This window comes from Entelurus aequoreus, linkage group LG26 (genome assembly GCF_033978785.1).
Source record: "Entelurus aequoreus isolate RoL-2023_Sb linkage group LG26, RoL_Eaeq_v1.1, whole genome shotgun sequence".
Classification (NCBI taxonomy): domain Eukaryota; kingdom Metazoa; phylum Chordata; class Actinopteri; order Syngnathiformes; family Syngnathidae; genus Entelurus; species Entelurus aequoreus.
Window position 1 is genome coordinate 11,286,605 of NC_084756.1, and position 25,193 is coordinate 11,311,797.

The following is a 25,193-nucleotide window of genomic DNA, read 5'->3' on the forward strand; positions in this document are numbered from 1 at the left end:
GATAACAACACAATCTAACAATCAACACGTTACACAAATGACACGTTTATCCGGTGATTCCTTGTCCGAGTAGTAACGGACATAAAACAGATTTTCACCAGTGCACCATGAAACTATCACAACTATAAATCGATATCGGTGTGATTTTGTTTTAATTGAGTTTCTTTACGCGTGTTACAATTGTTAGAATTTTTTTTAAAGAGTGGGGCGGGTGGAAGTGAGGAAAAGTAGGCTCGGCTTGGGTGAAAGGGGGAAGTTGAGAGGTCACAATGTTGTTGTCTTTGTGTGAAGGAGTGAGGCTCCATCTCGAATCACTCTTCCCTCTTCCCCGAGTCCTTTCTACACTCTTCCCCCGGGTTTATAACCCTCCCGAACCTCTCCCCGTCTACCCTTACAACCCCAACCCTCCCCCCGGCCACCATTCAGCGGACGAACCGGGTAAGTCCGCCGGGCAAGGTTTGTGTCTTTTTTGTTGAGCTCAGAAGTGGCGGAAAGATATCGCGCAATGTTAGCTGGCAGCTAACAGCGTGCTAACAGGCCTCGCGTAGTAGCGAGTGCGCCGTGTAAAATGAACTATTATTAGCTTAGCCGTCCACCGGTAACTTCACTGTTTGCACGTTTTTATAACATATTTATTTCACCAATACTCTTAACCGAGAGGGCGTGTTGCAAAACACACGTTTTCGTCTGTAAATAATTTTTTATTACGTATAAGCTAACTGTTAGCATTGCTAACTAGCGCGCGCATGCTCCCATTTCCGCTCGCATAATGCTAACGAGACTAAATAATTTTGCTTACTTCTGTTTAAACGCCGAAAAGCCAACCAAGCCAAGTTGACCATGTCCGTTGGACACATCTAGAAACTTGGTTAAGTAACTAACTAACTAATTTTAACGCACTATTGAAGGTTGAACGCAGACGTGAGGCTAAACTTGGCACGTTGCTAATAATGACGAGCAAGCAGTGTGGACATGTGTGCATTTTTTCCCACCAGGAAAACTGCTTTATTTGCCAAATAAAATGCATACAAACCCCTAAGTCCCTTTAGGCTAAACATGGAAACTTTGTGGGTTGTAGTGATGCATTCACAGGGGTTAGTTTTCACTTTGGCCTATGCCCCCTAACCTTGGAGTAATAGATCAACATTAGTGATGGGTTGATGAGGCGTCATGAAGCGTTTCGACACATTGCAAAACTGTATTGATACTGTATTGATACTGTGTCGATACTGTGTCAGTAAATACTGACATCTGCTGGACATTAAAAATCCCTACAAGCAACCTATGGACCGACTCAACTGACACTGATTTTATGACCTAGTATATACAATAATATAAACCAAGTCATTGTATTTCATTTAGGATTATGTCATATCTTCATTTAAATAAAAATATATTTTTTAAATCTTTTTTTTAGATATAGTCAAAAAATAATGTGAACATGTATCATAACATGGAAATCTAAGAGAACGTGTTGTGAATGAGGATGCTTGTGGACTGGGAATTGTTCTTTTTGTTTTTTTTACACATTTTTATTTAAAAAAAACAGTTTTTCCAACGTATTGAATTTTGGACGATTTCTCTTCTTAGTTATTATTTCTCCGGCTGTAGAAAAGACCCGCTCACAGGGCACAGAGGAGGCGTCAGTGCGACACAGTTCGCGTATCGGTCGAAACAGCTCATGATCGGTCACATGACTTTCTAAAAGCGGTAGGCGCACCGACACAGGGTTTTGCTCTATGAGCATCGGTGTTGCCAGACCCATCAGTAATCAACATTATCTTGAGACTTCTGTGACCGACAATTAATGCTTTTCTTGCCATATCAGTGTTGGCGCTAGCAATCTTCAAAATGGGGTCCCAGTGACCCCATCAAGTCATAAAAATGGTGTCCCACTTTTTTGTAAGCGTTATGAAAACAAATGATAAATGTATGCATTATCCTGTTATATCTCACATTCAATTCAATTCAAGTTTATTCACAATACCATAGAACAATTACAATTGTTGTGAATATTATTTAAGGATGTTGGTAAGTGAAATTGTCCCCCAAATAAGTTAGAACAGTGGTTCTAAACCTTGTTGGAGGTATCGAACCCCACCAGTTTCATATGCGCATTCACCGAACCCTTCTTTAGTGAAAAATAAATAAAAACATTTTCAAATTCAAGACAAAGTTATAAGGTTTTTTTTACTGGTGCACAAAATTTACCGTGCATGAGCATCACCTTGTTCAAAGAACAAAACCAACACAGTGCATGTACTCACAACAAATTAAACACCTACAAATCAGATGGAAATTAGAGGGGTATCCATAATATGCCGATCGGGAGAAGTTTTTATTTTCACGATGAGTTGGGTGTGTCTTGACCTCCGCGGCAGAGGCTCCGCCAAACCCCTGAGGCCGACTCACCGAACCCCTAGGGTTCGATCGAACCCACGTTAAGAACCACTGAGCTAGAAGAAGCTTTTGGCAGGGGGTCCAGAGGACAGTATATACATGGAATGATGAAACATGGTGGCAAGCACAAAAAAACGCTATATGATAAACACAAAATAATAGTACTAAAGCAAGCATACACCTACATACATACATTCATTCAACCATGCAAAACCCAACAGTAGTCTACCCCACATGAGGCATTAGAGATAGGTGGTTAATAGGGAAGTTTTCAGTTTATTTTTGAATTTGGAGAATGAATACAGCATCTATATTGTGTTTTGGAAAAAGGTTGTCATAAACGTTTCTTAACTCATACAAAAAAACCCAAATGCAGTATTTGTGATCGATAAAACTTTTGGCGAATCAAAATGTAAGAAATTGTACCGGAAAGTGCATTACGTTAAAGTCGACCAATAATAAATAATTAATAATTTGACCTGGCAAATATACCATATTTTCCAGACTAAAGGGCGCACTGCTGATGAATGGTCTATTTTTTAAAATATTTTTTCATATGTAGGGCGCACCGGATTATAGGGCGTATTAAAGGAGTCATATTATTATTATTTTTTTTTTCTAAATTTAAAACACTTCCTTGTGGTCTACATAACATGTAATGGTGGTTCTTTGGTCAAAATGTTGCATAGATTATGTCTTACAGATCATTTTCAAGACGCTTTCTGACAGTCGCTTCAAGATGTGCCGTTTTGTGGGCGGTCTTGTTTACGTGGCTCACCTTCGACAGCGTCTTCTCCCCGTCATCTTTGTTGTAGCGGTGTAGCGTGCAAGGACGGGAGTGGAAGAAGTGTCAAAAGGTGGAGCTAACTGTTGTGAATGACATTCAGATTTTACTTCAATCAATGATGGAGCAGCATCTTCTCATCCGGAAACAATCACACGGGAAATGTGTCCCGAGAAAAACCGTCCGATTGGAACTCTAATAACTTAAGTTCCTTGGGTGAATAATGTAAACTTACTACACCGGTATGTTTTAGCGCTTTCATGTCGAGTTTATTGACGGATATAAGTAAGAATTTTACACCACTTTATATTTGAAATGGCACTAAAATATTAATGAATAAAACATTTTGATTGATTTTTGAGCACCGTGTGTAATGGTCTATATTTTCAATGGAACATTTTAAATGTTGGTGTTTACTTGAGACTTATCTCCTATGTTTGACTGCCATCTACTGGTCACACTTATAGTTACACTCTGTACCAAATAAAATAGTGTAGCATCCCGGAAGAGTTGGTACTGCAGGGAATTCTGGGTATTTGATCTGTTGTGTTTATGTTGTGTTGCGGTGCAAATATTCTCCCGAAATGTGTTTTTTCATTGTTGTTTATTATGGTCTCACTATATGGCACATATTTATGACAGTGTTGGTGTTGTTTATATGGCCACCCTTAGTGTGACATGTATGGCTGTTGAGTAAGAATGCTCTTTATTGATTTGTACATGGGATGTCCTAAATCAAAATATTTATTAAATTTGGCTATGAACTTATGGAGTGACAGCATTTCTTGTTATCCTCAATTTATTTAAGGCCATTATCACCCCTGCTGACGCTTCAAAAGCAGAGGTAGGTAAGCTCAACCTTATAGTCCGGAAAATACGATAAATAAAACGCTGGGAAAAAAAACAAAAAACACGTGTTTCGCGTCCTTTCTGATTGCAATGCGTAAAAAGACACAAAAAGTTCAATAACGTCAACACTGCATATATTACTCCAATCAAACACGAGTCATGTTTGTGGTTTCGTGTCACATTCTCATTTTATTCTAATATTTTGCACCATTTACCCTCCAGATCATCTCTGTGACCAAAGACGACCCTCAATTGACACAAAACCTCTTCAGACGCCAGTTGCAGCTATGGACTCCGGTGTGATTGAAGGAGGGCTCAATGTCACCCTTACCATTAGGCTGCTCATGCATGGCAAGGTGAGGTCATATGACAGCACAGTATGCCATAGTTTATATATACAGTATATATATATATGTGTGTGTACAGCCCCTCTCCAAGGACTCAGGATGGGGAACCAAGGGGACTGACAGGATGTGATATGACTAATAATATTGATGTGGCGTTGATATCCTATAACAACATATGGCACTGCCAGTGCTCGCCACCGAGGGCCGCTTTTGCTTTATGTCTCCTGTCGTTTCTTTAGTGAGTTTTGCAGTAAGAGTTGAGATGCAGACGAAATATTTTAACACAATTGGATGACAATGGCAACAATGTCTTCAATGCCATTGTGGAAGTTCTAGACAGTTCTTTTTCGGGGTTTACAAGGGCCGTTTAAAAGCATTAAATTGATTTTGCTGATATTAAGGCCTTAAATGGCATCACAAAGCAATAAACAATATCCAGAGGCATTAAATGTCATACAATTGTATGCCTGGACTGATAAATGAAAATGAAGTTGATAGCTTTGCTGGCATCAATAAATTGCATGTCAGTGTGTGTTTCTTTTATTCGTCTCTGACTTTCATACTGCATACAAGAGGTTTCACTCTGTGCGTTGTTCTCAGCACCTGAGCATGTTTATTTCACATTGCTTTGCTTGTTGTGATTCACTGCTGAGAAGCACTGCTAAGTCACAAAAGTTTAGGAGGAAAAATAGATGATTAGAAATCCAAATGTCCATGTGTGGGATTATTTTATCTTCAAGCTGAATGAGCAACATGAGCCCATCAGCACAGATGAATAAACAAGTATGCCATGATGGCATTGGCACCAAAAAAAGACAACAAAACAAACTACCTGACCCAATTTTTTTCTAAATGGAGAAAAAACAGACATTAAATTACCAGTAAAATTGAAAAACAAGTTGCCTTTATATTGAAGCTGTTAAGATATATCTGATTTATAACACCAAAGGACTTTCAAATTTTGCGAGTAAATCGATATGATCAAAATAGTATCAATCTCAACCGAGATTCCCGAGCCAATTTGGGAGATAATGAGCAAGCCAGTCACGTGATCGTAGAGGTGGGAACCACCGATCCTTTCCCCATCAACAACAATGCTAATCATGCAGACTTTGTGCGAGGCAACAACAATTACTTAGGGAAAAATGACCCAGAACCATATATTTTTAGCCTGAATATAAGGAAAATGAGCTACAAGTTTCAGAAGCTCCTATTATTCAAATGAGAGGCAGGATTTATAATCTAGAATAACTTTGACTAGATGCAATGCAGCAGCAATAGGACAAGTCAATTCTACAGCTTAAGATAGTTATCTCTCTGTTATCAATACGCCGCTAAAAATAGTTTGTCTGCGTTGGCGCTCATAATAACAATTATCGCTATTATTTGGCTAATATTCAGGTCACAATATGTAAATAGAGTTCTGGTTCTAAAAGTTTTGGATGGTTAATTAGAGGGAATTGTGGGTGGAATAGAGAGCCCCTTTTTAATCAATTGTTCGCAGACTTATTTATTTATAATTTAGAATGCAATAAAAAATTAAAACATTTGTGTTCATGTCTTACGTAGGGATTGTGAATGATGAACAGCACATCTTTAAATTTTTTGCATATTTTCAGTATGACTGATCTGTTGAAATGGTAAGAGTGCAGAAGCGTTCCCATCATGACGTCATCCCACCCCAAATCTACGGAAATTGGCGAAGACATTCGTAGCGGAATATTTAAAATGCCTGACTGAAACTGTGGCATTTTGTGATGTTTGGACAGTATATTCACATATACCTTGCCGTTTGTAAACGCAATTGATTTATGGTTTAATGGATACAATGGAACACAATTGAGCATATTAAGTCAACTTGTTTTTCCATTCTACTGGTACTTTAAGATGTTCAGCATTTATTGAAGTTCAATTTTTGCTAACAAGATATTGAGAGCCCATTTTATTTTTATGTTTGCAAAATGATTTAGGATACTTAAGTTCCTGACCTTCCAAATACAATTAAAAAAAAAATACTAGACTAATTAAGAATGTGTTCGAAAGAGTTTCTTGCATTATTATTATTATTATTATATATTATGATTACGTTGGTGCTTAATTTGGCCACATTTAAAACCTTTCAACTATTCATCATTGTCAAATGCTTACAATTTATAGACAATTGTATGTTTTTGACTACAATAACGATCTGCAGTCGGACATGGGCATTACGTTTGTTTTAAGTTGCATTAAATGAAATTTGTAGAAACCGGCAAAAACCCCGTTTTTAACCTTAATCGAAAATGGCAGAACAGCGAACTTCTCCTGGCACACAAAACACAGGGGATCTAGCGCATTAGCATGCCTGAAAAAGACAAAACCACATTTTTAAGTAACTACTTTCACAATTTCGATTAAATTGGGCTCTTTTTGTCTCCTAGGGATGTAACCTTATAAACATTTCTATCACTCGGGATTTTAGGCTTGGGCCGATATTCGATTGACCAATTAACCAAACGTTAAATGAGAATTAAGTCTGTAAGTTTTCCAGCGGCAATAAATCGCCATGTGCATGCGTGTTTATGGGCTTTAAGAGAATTCACGCTTTTCATCGGTTTCATCAGATGTGCGGCTTTGTGCCATATTAAGTTGATTGTCAGTGTTTCCTACAGAACTGCAGTATTTGTGGCGCTGGGTTGGGTTGGGTGGATTGAAATAGAAACATCTGTGAGGTGGTTAAAGTAGTTTAATTTTTTTTGTTAAGTGATTCCCATACATTCATATATTTATTCATATATTTACTGCAATTATAAAAAATACATGTGTGTGTGTGTGTGTTCTTGGACCAAACTTTCACCATGATAACATTTAACATTTTAACCTTATACAAGCGTAAAGATACTTTTTAGGTGATGTGATGAAACCTAATGCGCTGTATCTTGCTTCTTTCAGGAAGTCGGCAGCATTATTGGAAAAGTAAGGCTTTCGAAAACATGGAACATTTGAAAGGTGTTTTTCCTGGGGCTAAATGCTTGTCTTTTATATATGTCCTGCTTATAGAAAGGTGAATCTGTGAAGAAGATGAGAGAAGAGGTGACTGCCTTTACTTCCTGCTTTTTACTCCCCCATACTTCGGCTTTTGGTAACCAATGTTTGATTCCCTCGATTGTGTCTTTCTATGTAGAGTGGGGCGCGCATCAACATCTCTGAAGGCAACTGTCCTGAGAGGATTATTACTTTGGCAGGGCCAACCACAGCCATCTTTAGAGCATTTTCCATGATCATCGAGAAACTGGAAGAGGTAGGTCCAGAGTGGTAGAATGTCGCTTGAATTTCGAGGAATGTAACCAAAGGGCATTTTTGCATCTTTCCAGGACATCAGCAGCTCAATGACGAACAGTACAGCCGCCGGCAAGCCCCCGGTGACTCTGCGCATCGTGGTGCCTGCCAGCCAGTGTGGCTCCCTCATTGGCAAAGGTGGCTGCAAGATCAAGGAGATCAGAGAGGTCAAACCATGAGAATGCTGAATGTGCACGTCAGTCTCTCTGCTCTTGGTTCTTTTCTCACTTCCTTTTGGTTCTTGTGTTGCAGTCGACTGGTGCTCAGGTTCAAGTGGCAGGAGACATGCTCCCCAACTCCACAGAACGTGCCATCACTATAGCTGGCACGGCCCAGTCTATAATCGAGTGCGTGAAGCAGATCTGTGTGGTCATGCTTGAGGTAAGAAACCTTTTTTAGGATGTAGCTTCCAATATTTACTGTTTTTCTTATTCAATGGCTAGGATTGTTTTATTAACTCAACTGCAGAAAGGATGAGGCTTCCATTTACTTGCATATTAAAGAGGAATTTAACGATATCAAAATCTCATGTACGATATCGTCATAGTATTAAGGCCGCGGTACGGTATTATTGTGGTATTGTCAAAACAAAAAGGCTTGGTAAAAATGCCACTGTGTACAAAATGAAGTAGCAGGAATGTTTAGGAAGAACATGTCCTTTGCTCAAACAAGAGACTCCTGATGACGACATGGTTGTGTGCTGTGTTTTCCAAAGCTCGACAACACGCTTTGCTGGCTTTAAAACACACTTTAAGGGGACATACTGTATGTTTGAACGTAAATATGCTAAGGCTGAAACGACGCGTCGACGTAGTCGACGTCATCGGTTACGTAAATACGTCGACGCCGTTTTTGTGCGTCGACGCGTCGCATAATGACGTCACACTACCGTCATGGCGAAGCGCAAAGCAGACGATCAAAGAAGACGATGCGAGCGGTGCGAGCGAGGGGGGAAAAGCATGCCAAAAGTGGTCAAAAGTGTGGGAGTATTTCAATAAACGGCCTAATAATGTTGTTGTATGCACACTGTGTCGAGCGGAAATGGCCTATCATAGCAGCACAACGGCTATAAACGAACATTTGAAAAGGAAACCATCAACTAGTCAATCGTCCGCGCGAGCATACGTTGTCATCAAGAATGTGTCATTTGTATCTGCTAGGGGTGTAACGGTACGTGTTTTGTATTGCACCGTTTCGGTACGGGGCTTTCGGTTCGGTACGGGGGTGTACCGAACGAGTTTCTAAGCTAAAGCTAAAGTCTTAACAAGCTGCTTTGCTCCGTCTGCCTCTGTCTCAGCACGCAGCATTGTCCCACCCACACAACCATCTGATTGGTACACACGCAGCATTGTCCCACCCACACAACCATCTGATTGGTACACACAAAGCATTATCAGCCAATCAGCAGTGCGTATTCAGAGCGCATGTAGTCAGCGCTTCAGCGTGGAGCAGATAGGTGTTTAGCAGGTGAGCATCAGGCAGCGGACTCTCCCCAAATGATAATAAACACCTCCCAGTCAACTACTAGTAACATCACTATGAGCCCGTTGACCTTCTAGAAACTTAAACTGCAGCTCAGCTCACTCGCAGTCCTGGCTTGAGGTGAAGGCTAATTAGCTCTCAGTTCCAGCCACATCGACCCCTTCTGAGCGCCTATTTTCAGCTGCTGGGAATATTGTAAACAAGAAAAGAACCAAAGCATGTAGACATGTTAACCTTTCTTCATTACAACTGTTAGACACTCACTGGAATGAGTAGAATTGGTTATTGTGTACTGTGTTGGACTGGATGTTTATTTTGCACATTTTAAAAGCAATACTTAATGTTTACAGTGCTCCAGAATATTTAGATTGGCACTTTTTTGTATTGGATGTTTATCTTTATTTTTGCACATTTTAGCAAATAAGCAATACTTTCACTTTTTTTGAAATGTTTACACTGTTGTTACAGAATATTTCGTTTTGCACTTTTTTGTATTGGATGTTTATCTTTATTTTTGCACATTTTAAAGCAAAATAAGCAATACTTTTACTTTTGAAATGCTTATACTATTGCAGAATATTAAGATTTGCACTGGATGTTGACTTTTATATTTGCACATTAAAAAGCAAATAAGCTACTTTTAATTTTGTTAAATGTTAAAAGTTTTAAATGTTTACATTGTTACAGAATATTTAGTCATGTTGTTGTCAATGTTGACTGAGTGGCCATACTTCTTTTTTTTGTAAATAAAAGCCATGCCTTTTGAAAAAACGGGCCTACATTTATTTTTTCCTCTTCATTTTGAATAAAAAAATAATCGGTAAAAGGAAAAATAATCTATAGATTAATCGAAAAAAATAATCTATAGATTAACCGATTAATCGAAAAAATAATCTATGGATTAATCGATAGAAAAATAATCGTTAGCTGCAGCCTTAAAATATGCTGCTATTTTCACTCGGCATTGATAAAAAAAGGCATCAAAATGAGCTTTGTGGCACTCCCGCCAGCGACATTGACTGTCGGATCTCCAGCTGATGGAACAACTTTAACAGCAAGACTTTTTCTTAGTTTCATAAGAAATGTGCAAAAGTATTATGTTTTTAATCCTTATTCAACTACAGATCTTGAAGTTAACTTAGATGTGTTGGTTCCATTTGTGTAGATGGAAATAGGCGCAACTGCATGCGCGCAAAAAAATTGCGAAGCGACTAAAAAAACATGATATAGCATCCTCCTTGTTAAAGGCCTACTGAAATGAATTTTTTTTATTTAAACGGGGATAGCAGATCCATTCTATGTGTCATACTTGATCATTTCGCGATATTGCCATATTTTTGCTGAAAGGATTTAGTATAGAACAACAACGATAAAGTTCGCAACTTTTGGTCGCTGATATAAAAAAAAAGCCTTGCCTATACCGGAAGTAGTGTGACGTCACAGGAGGAAGGATTCCTCACAATTCCCCGTTGTTTACAATGGAGCGAGAGAGATTCGGACCGAGAAAGCGACGATTACCCCATTAATTTGAGCGAGGATGAAAAATTTGTGGATGAGGAACGTTAGAGTGAAGGACTAGAGAGGCAGTGCAGGGTGTATCTTTTTTCGCTCTGACCGTAACTTAGGTACAAGGTCTCATTGGATTCCACACACTCTCCTTTTTCCATTGTGGATCACGGATTTGTATTTTAAACCACCTCGGATACTATATCCTCTTGAAAATGAGAGTCGAGAACGCAAAATGGACATTCACAGTGACTTTTATCTCCACGACAATACATCGTTGACGCACTTTAGCTACGGAGCTAACGTGATAGCATCGGGCTCAAATGCAGATAGAAACAAAATTGAAAAAAACCCTGACTGGAAGGATAGACAGAAGATCAACAATACTATTAAACCATGAACATGTAAATACACGGTTAATAATTTCCAGCTTGGCGAAGCTTAACAATTGAAGCTAACTTAGCTACGGAGCTAACGTGATAGCATCAGGCTCAAATGCAGATAGAAACAAAATTAAAAAAAAACCCTGACTGGAAGGATAGACAGAAGATCAACAATACTATTAAACCATGAACATGTAAATACACGGTTAATAATTTCCAGCTTGGCGAAGCTTAACAATTGAAGCTAACTACGGAGCGGCGGCGGGCGTTGTAGCTTTCGACGACACCCCGGCCGCCATCAGAGTCGGCAAGAAACATATATTTCCCCAAAGTTACTTGCGTGACATGCACATAGCGACACGCACGTACGGGCAAGCGATCAAATGTTTGGAAGCCAAAGCTGTACTCACGGTAGTGCGTCTGCTATCCAGCTCAAACACAACACAACCTCCTGATTGTGTTGCTGTAGTCCGCCGCTAATACACCTATCGCACCTACAAATTTCTTATTTGCAGTCTTCATTGTCCATTAAACAAATTGCAAAAGATTCACCAACACAGATGTCCAGAATACTGTGGAATTGTTCGATGAAAACAGAGCAGTTTGTATGGTGACACATTGGGTACGAATACTTCCGTTGCCGTCGTGACGTCACGCGCATATGTCATCATACATAGACGTTTCCAACCGGAAGTTTAGCGGAAAATTTAAAATTGCACTTTATAAGTTATACCGGCCATATTGGCATGTGTTGCAATGTTAAGATTTCATCATTGATATATAAACTATCAGACTGCGTGGTCGGTAGTAGTGGGTTTCAGTAGGCCTTTAAAGACAATGTGCACTTTATTGCACATGTCTGTGATATCACTATATCAATGGTTAAATACTTTATAATTCCACGAGAGCCACTTGCACGCCACCTTCATACTTTGCTACCAGTTTTTTCTTGAACTCAATGATGTTTCTCACCTATTTCCTCAAAACATCTTTATTTGGCCCAATGGTGAATTATTTTGCAGTCTTACGCAATAGCCAAAGCACAGATTAAGTCACCAACGTGTGGGATTCTTATTTTGGACATATAGTAGGTGAACAAACTAACTAATTTGTTACGCGTAATGCTTGGATGTACAATAAGTAAGATGGCATATTAACGCAGGGCAAAACTATACAAAGTGAAAAATGGAGGTTCCACTTTCAGTTTGTGTTGTAACACTTCACACCTTCTGTCTTCTCTGTGCAGTCTCCCCCTAAAGGAGTCACCATTCCTTACCGACCCAAACCTTCAGGATCCCCTGTCATCTTTGCAGGCGGACAGGTACGCATAATGCTCTATTATTTTTTCTCCAATGACATATTACCTTTTAAGAAAATAGCAACATAAACTATTTTATTGTCACCAATGTAGTGAAGTACTAAAATGCTGATGACCCTTTGTTTACTGTTTTTAATCGTTTGATTGAAAGTTTCATAGGAGTTTGACCCTTTTTTCTCCAAACATTTCCCTTTCAGCTATTACAATGTGTCTTTTTCTCAATTGTGTTTTGTTCGTTTTAACTGCTGCTGTTTTCTTGCTTTGCATGATTTCACAAAAATTGCTTTATTGACAAGAAATGTGGAGACTTTGGACAAGATGTGCATTTTTGTGATCCCTAATATTATTAGCTTTTGTCCTAAAGTCGTTGAATCGCCCGATGCAAGGCCTGTGAAAGATTTTTGTTCTCATTTGTTTCAGGCGTACACAGTGCAAGGACAGCACGCCATTCCACAGCCAGATGTAAGTGAAGTTTGCGCCTCTACTGGACCCCCCTGCTGATAGCACCCTGTTAATTCTGATGTAGTCTCCCAAGCTACCTTATTTTGCGGTCTTAGACAGAAATATACATTTCAAGTAAACACCAAACCATTTAGATGGGAAAATTGTTCTTTTTCTGTTTGTCATCTACTGGCTGCCATTTTCTTACTCAAGCAAGGCATACTGTGTGCCAGTTAAACCTGTTTGTAGCCTTGTTTTACCTTGGCTGACAATGAAAGTTCTCTGTTGATTCATGCAGCGTGAGCTCTTAATTGACCTGTGGAGGAATTTGCAACCTCAAATTAATAGCCAGCTTTTTAGAAATGCTGTTAGTATTTGTCCAGACTCTCCACGGGTCCCCCAACAACCATCTTATGCTGCTTACTCTTTCTGCACAACCTTTTTTACTTTTACTTGCTATTTTCTATGCCCACTTGGCTCAATTAACCTTTCCCTTTACTACCTCTAGAAGGTCCTTCAGGAACACTAAATGTGCTTTTATCATAGCTGTCTTTAAATACAGCTATGATTGGTACACCTGTCTTAAAAGAGCTAAAAAAAATCAATCTTTTCAAATAAATCATCAGTTTTAAATGAAGTAATAATATAAAAATGTTTATCATTGTGGTTGTAGTTTGCAGTATTTTCCTTATTCAGCGACATATGTGACTCAGTGCTAATAGAATCCACGAGGGGCGTGACAATCATGTGTAATGAGATTTCGCAAGATTAAAATGTATAATCTTTCTCGTTTAGGAGAAAAGCTGTCTCGCATAATGCAGAAACCTTGCCCAGTTTTTGAGTCTCAAACAGAAGCTGAGTTTTTACAAGCATTTGTCACTGACTTGACTCTCAAAAGTGGACCTATCCCTCTTGTATTTAATTTTCAGACATTTATATAGCACCTACACCTGGTTAACTACACAAAAAATAGTGTAGATCTTAGTAGATCTGCATCGTTTCATTCCTTCCCATATGCCTAACTTGGAAGCAGATACCATTCAATAAAAACATAAGCAACATTTGTAATGAAGAGGAGACTGTTTATTTGCTTCACAAATTAAAAGCACAGGACCTATTTAGGTGCATCGATGGGTGAAAAAAAAGAAACAAAGATTTATTTAAAAAGGTAGCTAAGGAAATGGAGAATGCCGGCCTAATTCAGACTTGACCGAAATACGTATGAAATGAAAGAGATTGAAGCAGGTACTGTATATTACAAGGCAAATTAATAAAGCGTACACAAACCTTTTAGTGCTGCATTTGTGCACTCCAAACTGATTAACAATAACTCCATTTTCCACACAACTTATAAGATAGTCCAGAACAATAGCAACCTTCATCTGGGGTCTAGAACGGTCTTTTCCTTCGGATTTAAAACTCCTTCCATCAATCCACAGAGCCGTATGAATGAACTCCGAGACATCCAAAAGTTTTGTTTCCATTTGTCTGAAAATTCCTTTGAAAAAACTCTTCTGCTGGTCTTCCTTTGCTCCGGACTTACTGTACATCTGGTCCGAGACCAGTTTGGTAGTAGTGTCAAGTTTGTAACACAATATACGATCATTTCTTGAGGCTGTCAGCTATTTAACATTAGCAAAGCCATTACAGACGTAACATTTCTAATCCGTGCTAATATTACAGCGGACATTAGAGCTAAACTGTTGATTTTTAAGGAGCCACAGATGCCTGGCGTGACATCATAGGTCAACCAGAATAGCAAATCATTTATCTGCGCTAAAAGGAAATAAGCGCCCACAAGTGTACGGGAGACACACGGCGTATGACCAATGGTCGCATTAGAGAGTGTGCGTGGACTTCACACATAGGTGTGATAATACAAAATAAACAAACTATTTGAGAAATCAGACTAATTAAGTGCATGCAAGCGTACTGACTGATACACTTGACAGCTGTGATATAAGAGATGGCGAAGACCTTGTAAAGCTGCTGCATCCTTTAAAGATGGCCACTGCAGTGCTGTGTGAGGAGAAAAAACCTGCAGTGTCTCAATGTGCCGCTAAAGAGCATGCATGATTAAACAGAAGAAATGAGTTCAACAGTTAAAATGCTAAGGCTTACAAAGTTAGAAAAACATTTGTAAATGCACCTGCATTCCTTTGTGCCAGAGTTAAATAAACAAGTGTTTTGTCCAGTCATATCATTGTTGTTTTCCTAAAGGTAATTATTATTTTTATTAAGTCCCATCGTTGTGAGCCCAATATTGTGTTGTCTGGTCTCATAAGCTGAGTGTAGTCACGCCCCAAGGATACACTGCAAACTACAACTAACACATTCTTCAATGTGTTTTTACCTACACTTGGGAGGTTTTTGTTGTTGCTGTTGTTTTATACTGACGTAATTTTGTGTTCTCTCCCCTCTTTCACTCTCATTGTTTTCCCATTTCCTCCAAATTCTCTCCCTGCCTCCTCTCTCACTCTCACAGTCTTCCTCTGCTGCTATCTCTCCACAGCTCACCAAGCTTCACCAGCTTGCTATGCAGCAGAGCCACTTCCCCATTGCACACGGCAACCAGGGATTCACCGGTACGCACCCCAAGACGGAACTGAGAGTTTATCTTGAGTCGGAAAATGGTGGTTCATTTGCTATTTTCTTGTTTTGGTAGGGATTGATGCCTCTGCTCAACCCGAATCTCAAGAGATGACCATTTCAAATGACGTAAGCGTTAATGACTTTTTCATTTTATAGGCATATGTTGTGGATTTCTTTTTAACACCGCTGCTTTTCTCTGTAGCTCATCGGCTGCATCATTGGCCGCCAGGGTGCCAAGATTAACGAGATCAGGCAAATGTCGGGCGCCCAGATAAAGATTGCAAATCCGGTGGATGGGTCGACCACCCGGCAGGTTACCATCACAGGCGCCCCTGCCAGCATAAGTTTGGCACAGTACCTCATCACCGCCAGGTCAGTACACAAGGCTTTTGTTGACGTCTGGCCTTTTTTAGTGTCATTGTAACCCTGTTTCCACCAAGTACGGTCTCTTTTACCATTAGGGATGTGATGTTTGCTCGATTCTCTTGAGCCGTGTTACTGAAGTTGGAGTAATTCCATGTTGTACTATGAAGTGATAACACACGCTTTAAGTGTCAGCGGTCTCGCAAAGTCTTACATTGGTGTTGAAATTCGAACTTCTTGGCAGCCCTTCTGAAAATGTGTTGCTTTGCGTGTTTGAGCGTCAATGCTAATTAACCGTTTGACAAAGCCTGTTATTATAAGGTCGTCCTAAAAGCACTATTGTGTATTTTATCCAATTTTTATGTCTGCACTGTAACTCTGCACTGGTCCAACGTAATCGATGCCATGTGTCACATAAGATTAAAGGGCCTGTTTGCAACTTTTGGATGGATGCCTAGAGGGTGCTAACTTATCTTACCTGTTTTTGTGTATTAAGGATCTGCATAAGTCCCCAAAATTTGAAATCAAACCATGGAGGCATTGCGGCGATATTTATAAAACAATCACGCCTTGCTTTAACACTTCCTCCAAACAAGCCGTTTGGAATTTGCACAATTTGTGACGTTTTTCCCAATTTTGAGGTCTCCATATATGGGGGTTTTACCCAAAGATTTTTGCGCGAGTCCGCCATTGTAGTCCGACGCTGAAGTAAATAACTTCCTTCTTTTTCTCTAGCCTCTTGTTGTGGAGCAGAATGTCTTTTACATGCACGTGCATCCTCTGCTGTTGCCATACTAAGTAGTGTGTGGTTCTAACTTATATCCATCAGACTCCATACGGAAGCACTGAAAACTACAACATGGTTGTAGGGGAGAAGATGCAGTTGAAATTGAGGCACTTAAATAAGACCGCCCACAAAACAGCACATCCTGAAGAGTTATGTTAGCCACAGCGCTAACATTACACTCAGATTTTAATAGCAACATCACACTAGATCAGCCTAATAGTCGAAACAAAAAAATTACCTAATGTACAGCTCCTATGTTTGTCTGATTTACTTATTTTTTTTAAAGATGTGTAGTGAAGCCTGTTTTATTTTTTTTGGTTCGTTTGTTGTTTTTTCAAATAACAAACATTGACATTAGTGACCCACATTAGTGTCAATAAAAACTCTTTTTTTTTCACAAAAAATGTGATTTATGATTTTTTATGTTTTAAAAAAAAAAGATGTAATACTAAGGACAGATAATTCAAAACATGTTTTTATTTTATTTAATCAAAGACTAGCAGTTTGAAATGACACTGCATCATACTCTTGGCAAAATTCTTATTTGTTTAATGTTCTTTTTAGACCAGATATAAATTGTACTATTAATTGAATCATTTTCAAATAATTAAATTAAGAGCTTTCATTGGGAAGCAATATTTCTGCTTGAATTGAATACTTTTGTTAACAGAAATGTATCATTGCACATTTTGCATGCAAATAATCTCCAACATTGAGATCAATAGTGCAAATTTCAGTCTTGAATAACATACCGTCGTGGTCAAAAGTTTACATACACTGGTAAAGAACATAATGTCATGGCTGTCTTGAGTTTCCAATAATTTCTACAACTTATTTTTTTGTGATAGAGTGATTGTTGCACATACTTGTTTGTCACAAAAAACATTCATGAAGTTTGGTTCTTTTATGAATTTATTATGGGTCTACTGAAAATGTGACCAAATCAAAAGTATAAATACAGCAATGTTAATATTTGGTTACATGTCCCTTGGCAAGTTTCACTGCAATAAGGCACTTTTGGTAGCCATCCAAAAGCTTCTGGTTGAATTTTTGACCACTCCTCTAGACAAAATTTGTGCAGTTCAGCTAAATTTGTTGGTTGAGCTGTTTGGCCACAATACCCAGCAATATGTTTGGAGGAGAAATAATGAGGCCTTTAAACCCAGGAACACCGATCCTACCGTCAAGCATGGTGGTGGTAGTATTATGCTCTGGGCCTGTTTTGCTGCCAAGGAACCGGTGCTTTACAGATAGTAAATGGGACAATGAAAAAGGAGCATTACCTCCAAATTCTTCAGGACAACCTAAAATCATCAGCCCGGAGGTTGGGTCTTGGGCACAGTTTGGTGTTCCAACAGGACAATGACCCCGTCAAAAGTGGTAAAGGAATGGCTAAATTAGGCGAGAATTAAGGTTTTAGAATAACCTTCCCAAAGTCCTGACTTAAACGTGTGGACAATGCTGAAGAAACAAGTCCATGTCAGAAAAACAACAAATTTAGCTGAACTGCACCAATTTTGTCAAGAGGAGTGGTCAAAATTTCAACCAGAAGCTTGCCAGAAGCTTGTGGATGGCTACCAAAAGCGCCTTATTGCAGTGAAACTTGCCAAGGGACATGTAAGCAAATATTAACATTGCTGTATGTATACTTTTGACCCAGCACATTTGCTCACATTTTCAGTAGACCCATAATACATTCATACTTCATGAATGTTTTTTGTGACCAACAAGTATGTGCTCCAATCACTCTATCAAAAAAAAAATAAGTTGTAGAAATGATTGGAAACTCAAGACAGCCATGACATTATGTTCTTTACAAGTGTATGTAAACTTTTGACCACGACTGTACATCTGTAAATAAAAATGTAGTATTAAACATTGTATCCAAATAAATGAGAGAATTATAGTTTGTTCCAGTAAGAGGATAAAGTAAACGCAGCCTTTTTCATTCACACATCTTGGCGGTGTGCAGAGCTGCTTTAGTGATCGCTCTACATTGTGCTTCTTTCTCATCATACATTGCATCATCATGCATACCTTGTGTGAATGATTCCACCATAGTAAGGGGATTTTTAGCTCATACTTTTTTTGTTGTTGCGTCTTGTTCGCCTCGTAATGAGTTGTATTTCCTGCACTCCGCTGCGGGCTTCGGTTTCAGATGCTGGAACAAGTTAGTTGTGCACCGTGCAGTCATTTGTTCCACGCGTGTTGCCGCAAAACCAAACTACTGACACCACTTTTCTTGGGAACAAACGTCTCGCTCTAGTAAGCGTTAGCATTTGCTATGGGAGCCGCTGTCGAAGCTCATGAGGGGCACAAAGTATGCCAGAGCAAGAGAAGAAAACATTGAATATATCGATAAAACCAATATATTGCCCAGGCCTACCCGGAGAGTGACCAACAGGCACGCATTTTACCCCCTGAACATGCCCGCACGCCTCTTATCTCGCTGCTCTCGACACCGCGGCAGAGGTAGACCTTGCTTTAGTTTTTGACTGAGACTAAGGATCTTGGGCTGGAAAAGGTTGGATCAAAAAGCACTATGTAAGAGTGAGATTTCTAGCAGGTATTGCTCGTGTAGAATATCATTTGGGCCATGTACGTAGCATCGTAGGTCTCACGGTGAACTGAAATGTACCGCTTGGTGGAAACAGGATTTTTATTAGTTGCTATTTAGCGGTTAGCTAGCTGCCTGCCCAGCTCTTTATTGGCCCATTGCCTTGTTTTTTGGCTTCCCGTCGCCCCTGAAATTACACTCCCAGCTCTACCTGGCCACCCCCCCACCCCCTCATTGCTCACCAGCCTGCCCTATGACCCATCCCGACTGTGTTGTCCCTCTCTCCTTGTCTCTTTCTACAGTGTAGAGTCCTCTAAACCTCCTCCCTCCTCCTCCTCCTCCTCCTTGAACCCCGAACAGAGCAGCCCGTGCCCTTCCTCCACATCTACTGCTACTACTACTGCTACCACTACTACTACTACTACCACCTCCTCTGCTTCTTCCTCCTGTGTGGTGCCCCCCTCAGTCTCCATCCCTCTGTCCTTGTTGGCTCCTGGTCCGCCTCCTCCCTCCTCCTCCTCCTCCACCTCCACCTCCACCGACCCCCTGACCCCCAGCTCTCCTGCCTGTGTCTCCAGTCTTCTTAGTCTCAAGCCTCTCCCACTTCTGGCCCTCCATGTTGTCAGCGGGGCCGCCAACCCCGCTGCCCCTGAGCCCAAAATCGCCCCTGAGCTGAGTTCCAAGTCCAAACGGCGAAGGCTGTCCCCTTACTAATGTTGTCGTCTGCTTTGCCACACGTACTAAACACACACAAGCGGCCATATTTACTCCGCTATTGCCTGTCGAGTGTCCTGTATGATTATCATTATTATCCTATCAATATTTTTGAATGACTGCATGCACAGTGGATCATTCCACTCAAGCCTTTTTTCCTCGTTGTGCATAAGCTCTGCTCAGGTAGCATCTCTAAGATGTCACAGTGGATCTTATTTGTTTTGTGGTCGCCGTGGCAACAGTGTACAAAATGAGTGATGTGTGCTCAGGTATCCACTCAAGTATAGTATTAGCTACTTTATTGATATTATTGGCCTTTTTTTTTTTTTGCTGTTGCCAGTTCTTTCTAAGTTGATCTGTAAATGTTTCCAAAGTGAGGGCATAGCTGTTACTGTTAGCCATAAACATCTTTTTTCCCAACACACATTATAAATCGGGCTACTTGGAGAGGGGAAAAGTTTCATTCTGTCATTCAACAACAACTTTTATAGTCGTGCTAGTACTGTAGTGTGTAATTGTACAAGAAGTTGGACCACTTTTACTCCATAAAATGACAACATAGCGCTCATGCTTTATATAATATAAATGTTCATTTTAACCTTTCAATGCAGGCTAGTACTGTTATGTTGTAACGCAGGCCTTTTTTTAGTATTCCTCAATCTACCACTCAGGGCCATGTAGAAAAACTGCATTTTTTTTTGTGTTTGGCCTTCTGTGTCAAGCATATGACACACGTTTGGTTATTGTGTTAGTTAATTCCAAACATGCAAACAATTACAATATGATACTTCACATGATTACAGTTTTTCCATTACAGCATGTCCGAAAAGGAGTAGAAAGAAGCAGAGCTTATTTAACCCTACCCCCCTTTTTTAAATAGCAATTACTAACACATTTGTTACTGCTCATTATGTAACACAACAATGAATACATTAGTAAATAAATAGACAAACGAGTAAGTAAATAATTATTAAATACATAAATAACAAAGTTTTCATAAGTAAATCGTTTTTAGTCTATTTTTGGCTTGAAATATGTGCCATTCTCATCTATTAGTCTAATGATATTTCCTTGCTGTGCTGACTGCAGACTAGACTATTATTTTTAATATGACAGCCCTAATTCAATTATTAACTACAGAACATTTAGTTTTTTCCTCAAATGTATTAAGATAAAGCTGAACCTCTATTGACGAACCTAATAGAAATGTGTATATCGAAGCCAATGTCTCCAAACCAATATAAACATAAATATTAAGTTTGAGCCTTGACAAAAGTCCATATTGTAATAAAAGTTAGTACACTTTGAACTCGATATAAAGTGCTATACAATTATGTATATCAAACAAACATAACAAGTGGCGATGGATCAATTTTCTATTTATTAATGAAGTCAAAACAACCACAAGCTGAAGCTGAACGGTCTTCCTTTTGAAGCACACACACACACACACACACACACACACACACACACACACACACACACACACACACACACACACACACACACACACACACACACACACACACACACACACACACACACACACACACACACACACACACACACACACACACACACACACACACACACACACACACACACACACACACACACACACACTTGTCACTAGCCTTGTAGTGCACTCAGTTTGAAATGACAAAAAAGTCAGGTTGCTACAATGATTAGAAAAAAAAGTGAAAGGGATAAGCAGTAGAAAATGGATGGATGTAACTTTACCTTTTTGGCCTGTAGTAGAAGGGAGAAGGCTGTGTCGACAACGCTGTATATATATTTCCTGAATGTGTCAAACTACACATCGCTTGTCCATTGCTATCTTTGGACTCGTTGAGCTCGCATAACTAGAAAAATGGCTAAAAAAAGCAGACAAAGTAGCAAATAGCTCAGTAGCTAACGACAACACTGTTGTGCTGACTAAATAAGTACCAGATATCGATCAGCCCGCCCTTAATGGATGTGCTGCCTGGCACAAAATGGCTTAAGCTGTGAGGCAAACGATGGGCGGGTAAAACGTTCATAGACTGAGACAAGAGGTCTTTTCCCACCAGAAGTTCAGGAACTTTCACAGGAACGTTTAGTTTCTTGAACTAAAGGTTCCTGGAGACCTGTGTGCTTTGTGTTTCCACTGCATTTCACAGTGCAGGTACTTTATACAAATCAGGCTGACGTATGGAGGAGTGGTACAGTATATTTCTACACTGATATCATGTCAATAAACAGACATATTTATTTTACAAGAGAGTAAGTAAATGACATACAATATGATTTTTAAAAACAAAGTGTACCGGATTTTACATAAAGGTCAGCTAGGCTTTTGTCTATCGTTTCTAAAGTGGTCCCCTCAGTAAATGATGAATTTATGACTCAGGCGAGTCCTTTATGTTCTATTTTAACTGTAAATAACAAATCATTGGTGATAAATGTCTTTGTGTATCTCACGGCGACAACAAACAACAGATTTAGTGTTGGCCTGTTAGCATTCGCTTCACTTGGGTGGAGGCTAATAAACACAAATGACTACTTTTACAACACGTAACAAAGTAAATAGTTCATATTTGTGGTTCCACTCCTTCTGTTCACATTTCTCTACAAACTATCAGTTTGTTTAGTCCCAGTGAGCATTGTTGTATTGAAATGAAGTTTGGAAAAAAAGAAAAGGAAAAGATGAACCTGCGTATGAGTTTAAAGACTAGAGCTGAGCAAAAACACTGCCAGATAGTTCCACTAATCAGAGTTCTCCAGCACACAGGTGCCCCACTAAAGTTCCTGCAAGTCAAAAGTTTATTTCGTCCTTCTTTCTTTCTGCTGTCAAGTTTGTTGGAATAGAAATAGACAATAAATAGGATATTAACACGTTGTCCTCATACTGTAACAGCGGCTGAAACATGACGTACACAGTTTTAAAAAGGACAACAAAGTTCGCCCCTCTTAGGTTCCTTCTGAAAGTCCCACCTCGCTACTAGGAACTAAACATAGTTTCTGAAGGACTGACTCTACCTGGGTAGTTTTAGGGGGAAACAGGGGAACTTAATTTATCTGGGTTCAGGGGAAAGTTCCTGCAGTGGAAAAAGGCCTAAAGTTCGTACACCAAAGCATATTTTATTGTGTCTGTGGCAGATAAATCCAGCTCCAACTTTCTTGTTAAAATAATTGTCTCTTCTATTTATTTCCCTTATATTTATTCTGGTAAAATTGCAACTTTTTCCTCAAAATTGTATTTTCCTTGTGAGAAGAATGTGTTGGTGACACGCAGCTGGTAACTTTTCATGTTTGATGATGGAGGTTTTGTGTTCAACTAGCAAGTCTTCTACTTTGTTTTTAAAATGACACTTTTCACCTAGTGTCCCAACACTTTTGTAAAATAAAACTTAGATCAGGGGTGTCAAACATACGGCCCTAGGGCCGGCCGGGTCAGGCCTGCGAACAGGTTTTATCCGGCCCGCGGGATGAGTTTGCTAAGAATAAAATCTATTATTATTATTATAAAGATGAACATGAAGTTTTTGAATGAAAGAAACTGCTGTTCTAAATGTGTCCACTAGATGTCGCAATCGCAATTATTTGTATCTTTGTAGATGATGTACAAAATAAACCACATGATGTTAGTACATCAGTGAAGAAAATGATCAAACTACATAAATAACATACTTTAATTTGATTTTGATATAATTTTTTTATCTTGATAGATTGACAATTAACACCAATGAGTTGACTGATGAACAATATCACATCATTTATTCAGAAAATATAAATAATGACAAATAAAGTATAAATACTATTAACTGCAACAGGTAATTGTAAAAAAAAAAAACATGATTTGTACAATTTCAGAATGTGCTTGTTCTATTTTTAAACAAAGAAATCAATCTGAAGTTGTCTTTATTTTCAAGTTATCGTGCCGTGATTTTACCAGTCCGGCCCACTTGGGAGTAGATTTTTCTCCATGTGGCCCCCCATCTAAAATGAGTTTGACACCCCTGACTTAGATTGACTTTTAATGAACACACCATTTTAATTTTTAAATCAACTTTGAAATGAATCCGTCAACTTCCAAACCCGTGAAGACGCCCCGTGGGCTACATTGTAGTTTCCCAAGACCGATCCTGTAGACGTGAAATATTGACATGAGAATAATATTTGAGTTTCTCACATTTCTCTCTCCCACCTTTTTTTTTTGTTTGTGTTCTCTGGCTTCTTCACTTCCTTTGCTGCAGGCTCTCCTCTGAGACCACAGGACTGGCCAGCAACTGATGAGACTGCACCTGCACTAAAGCTCACACACCCACACACACACACACACACACACACACACCTATATTCCACCACCTAATCGTCGTCGTTAGAAAATCACAACATTTGACCATTTATTCTTATTTATTTTCTTTTAGTGACCAGCAGCAAACCCTTCAGAGTAGATTTTAATTCTGTCACTTTGTTTTGATTGGCCATGAAGGTTTTTATGAATATTTTGCCTCCCTGTTAGTTGGCATCCCAGAGAGGACAGGAGAGTAGATTTAGTTGTGTTCAGATACTTCCTATTTTTCTTGACGCAAAATAAAGGATCCAAAAGAAGAAAAGTGACTGTTTTATTCCTTTTCCCCCTCCTTCTGTCATTTTATTTTGGCTGCTTTTCTTCCACGTCGCTCACACACACACACACTCAAGAAGGCATGGTTGGTGTTTTTGTTGTCATTCATTCCTGTCGTCGTCTCTTCTGGGATCATGTTTTTGGGGGATGGGAGTTTTTTCAAAGGGGAAGCAGAGGGCTCTCCTCGCTTTTTGTAAAAACTGATATATACAGAAAAAATTGTTTTAAATGGAAGAAGTATTTTTTTTGTACCAAAGGAAGGAAGTAAAAAGTGGTGAGGCTTAAAATAGACGAGAAAGAAAGAACAGCTTTGTTTCCTGCTCTTTGCTTTGCTCAAGTCTGATTTTTTTTTTCTTCTATTATTGTTTGCAGGGAAGAAAAAACATTTGTGCACGTTCTTTTCTCTTGAGACTGTAGATCTGGGTGCCACAAAATTGTTAAAAAATAAAGATATTAAAGGCTCTAAACACACCTTGTCTCTACCTTGTCATTTTTCTCCATCTTTTAGACCTTTTTTCTAAATTAGACTTCATCAAACATATTTTTGTTCTCTGAAGAATGATTTCTACACACAATTAAATGTTACAAACTTTAAACTGTCAATAATAGGATGTATTTATCTGCTGATATTTTTTTTATTATACACTTTCACTTAAATATTTTCCTTACAATAACTATTTTTCAAAATTAAAGTTGTTTCCCCCTCCGAGTTCATATTTTGAACTTATCCCAGTTTGACTTTT

General features: G+C 39.1%; 1 protein-coding gene across 3 annotated transcripts; it reads left to right on the plus strand.

Moving 5' to 3' along the window:
* Nucleotides 1-123: 123 nt before the first annotated feature.
* On the plus strand, nucleotides 124-24,921 carry LOC133643388 (poly(rC)-binding protein 2-like). Of its 3 annotated transcripts, none has more exons than XM_062037932.1 (13): nucleotides 124-438; nucleotides 4,256-4,389; nucleotides 7,312-7,335; nucleotides 7,420-7,452; nucleotides 7,544-7,660; nucleotides 7,734-7,865; nucleotides 7,951-8,079; nucleotides 12,316-12,390; nucleotides 12,808-12,849; nucleotides 15,341-15,413; nucleotides 15,494-15,546; nucleotides 15,623-15,792; nucleotides 24,077-24,921. In XM_062037932.1, exons 1-13 carry the CDS (start codon nucleotides 270-272, stop codon nucleotides 24,111-24,113), a joined length of 1,188 nt encoding a protein of 395 aa, XP_061893916.1. In that variant the 5' UTR covers nucleotides 124-269; the 3' UTR covers nucleotides 24,114-24,921. The 3 variants fall into 3 exon arrangements, with proteins under 3 accessions (XP_061893916.1, XP_061893917.1, XP_061893915.1); XM_062037931.1 differs by having other exon boundaries at nucleotides 126-438; nucleotides 15,314-15,413; XM_062037933.1 differs by lacking the exon at nucleotides 12,808-12,849 and having other exon boundaries at nucleotides 15,314-15,413.
* Nucleotides 24,922-25,193: the final 272 nt, after the last annotated feature.

Coding starts and splice junctions, on each gene's coding strand:
- LOC133643388 (XM_062037931.1), top strand. CDS start 270: ATGTTGTTGTCTTTGTGTGAAGGAGTGAGGCTCCATCTCGAATCACTC. Junction 439..4,255: donor CCATTCAGCGGACGAACCGG/GTAAGTCCGCCG, acceptor TTTACCCTCCAG/ATCATCTCTGTGACCAAAGA. Junction 15,793..24,076: donor CAGTACCTCATCACCGCCAG/GTCAGTACACAA, acceptor CCTTTGCTGCAG/GCTCTCCTCTGAGACCACAG.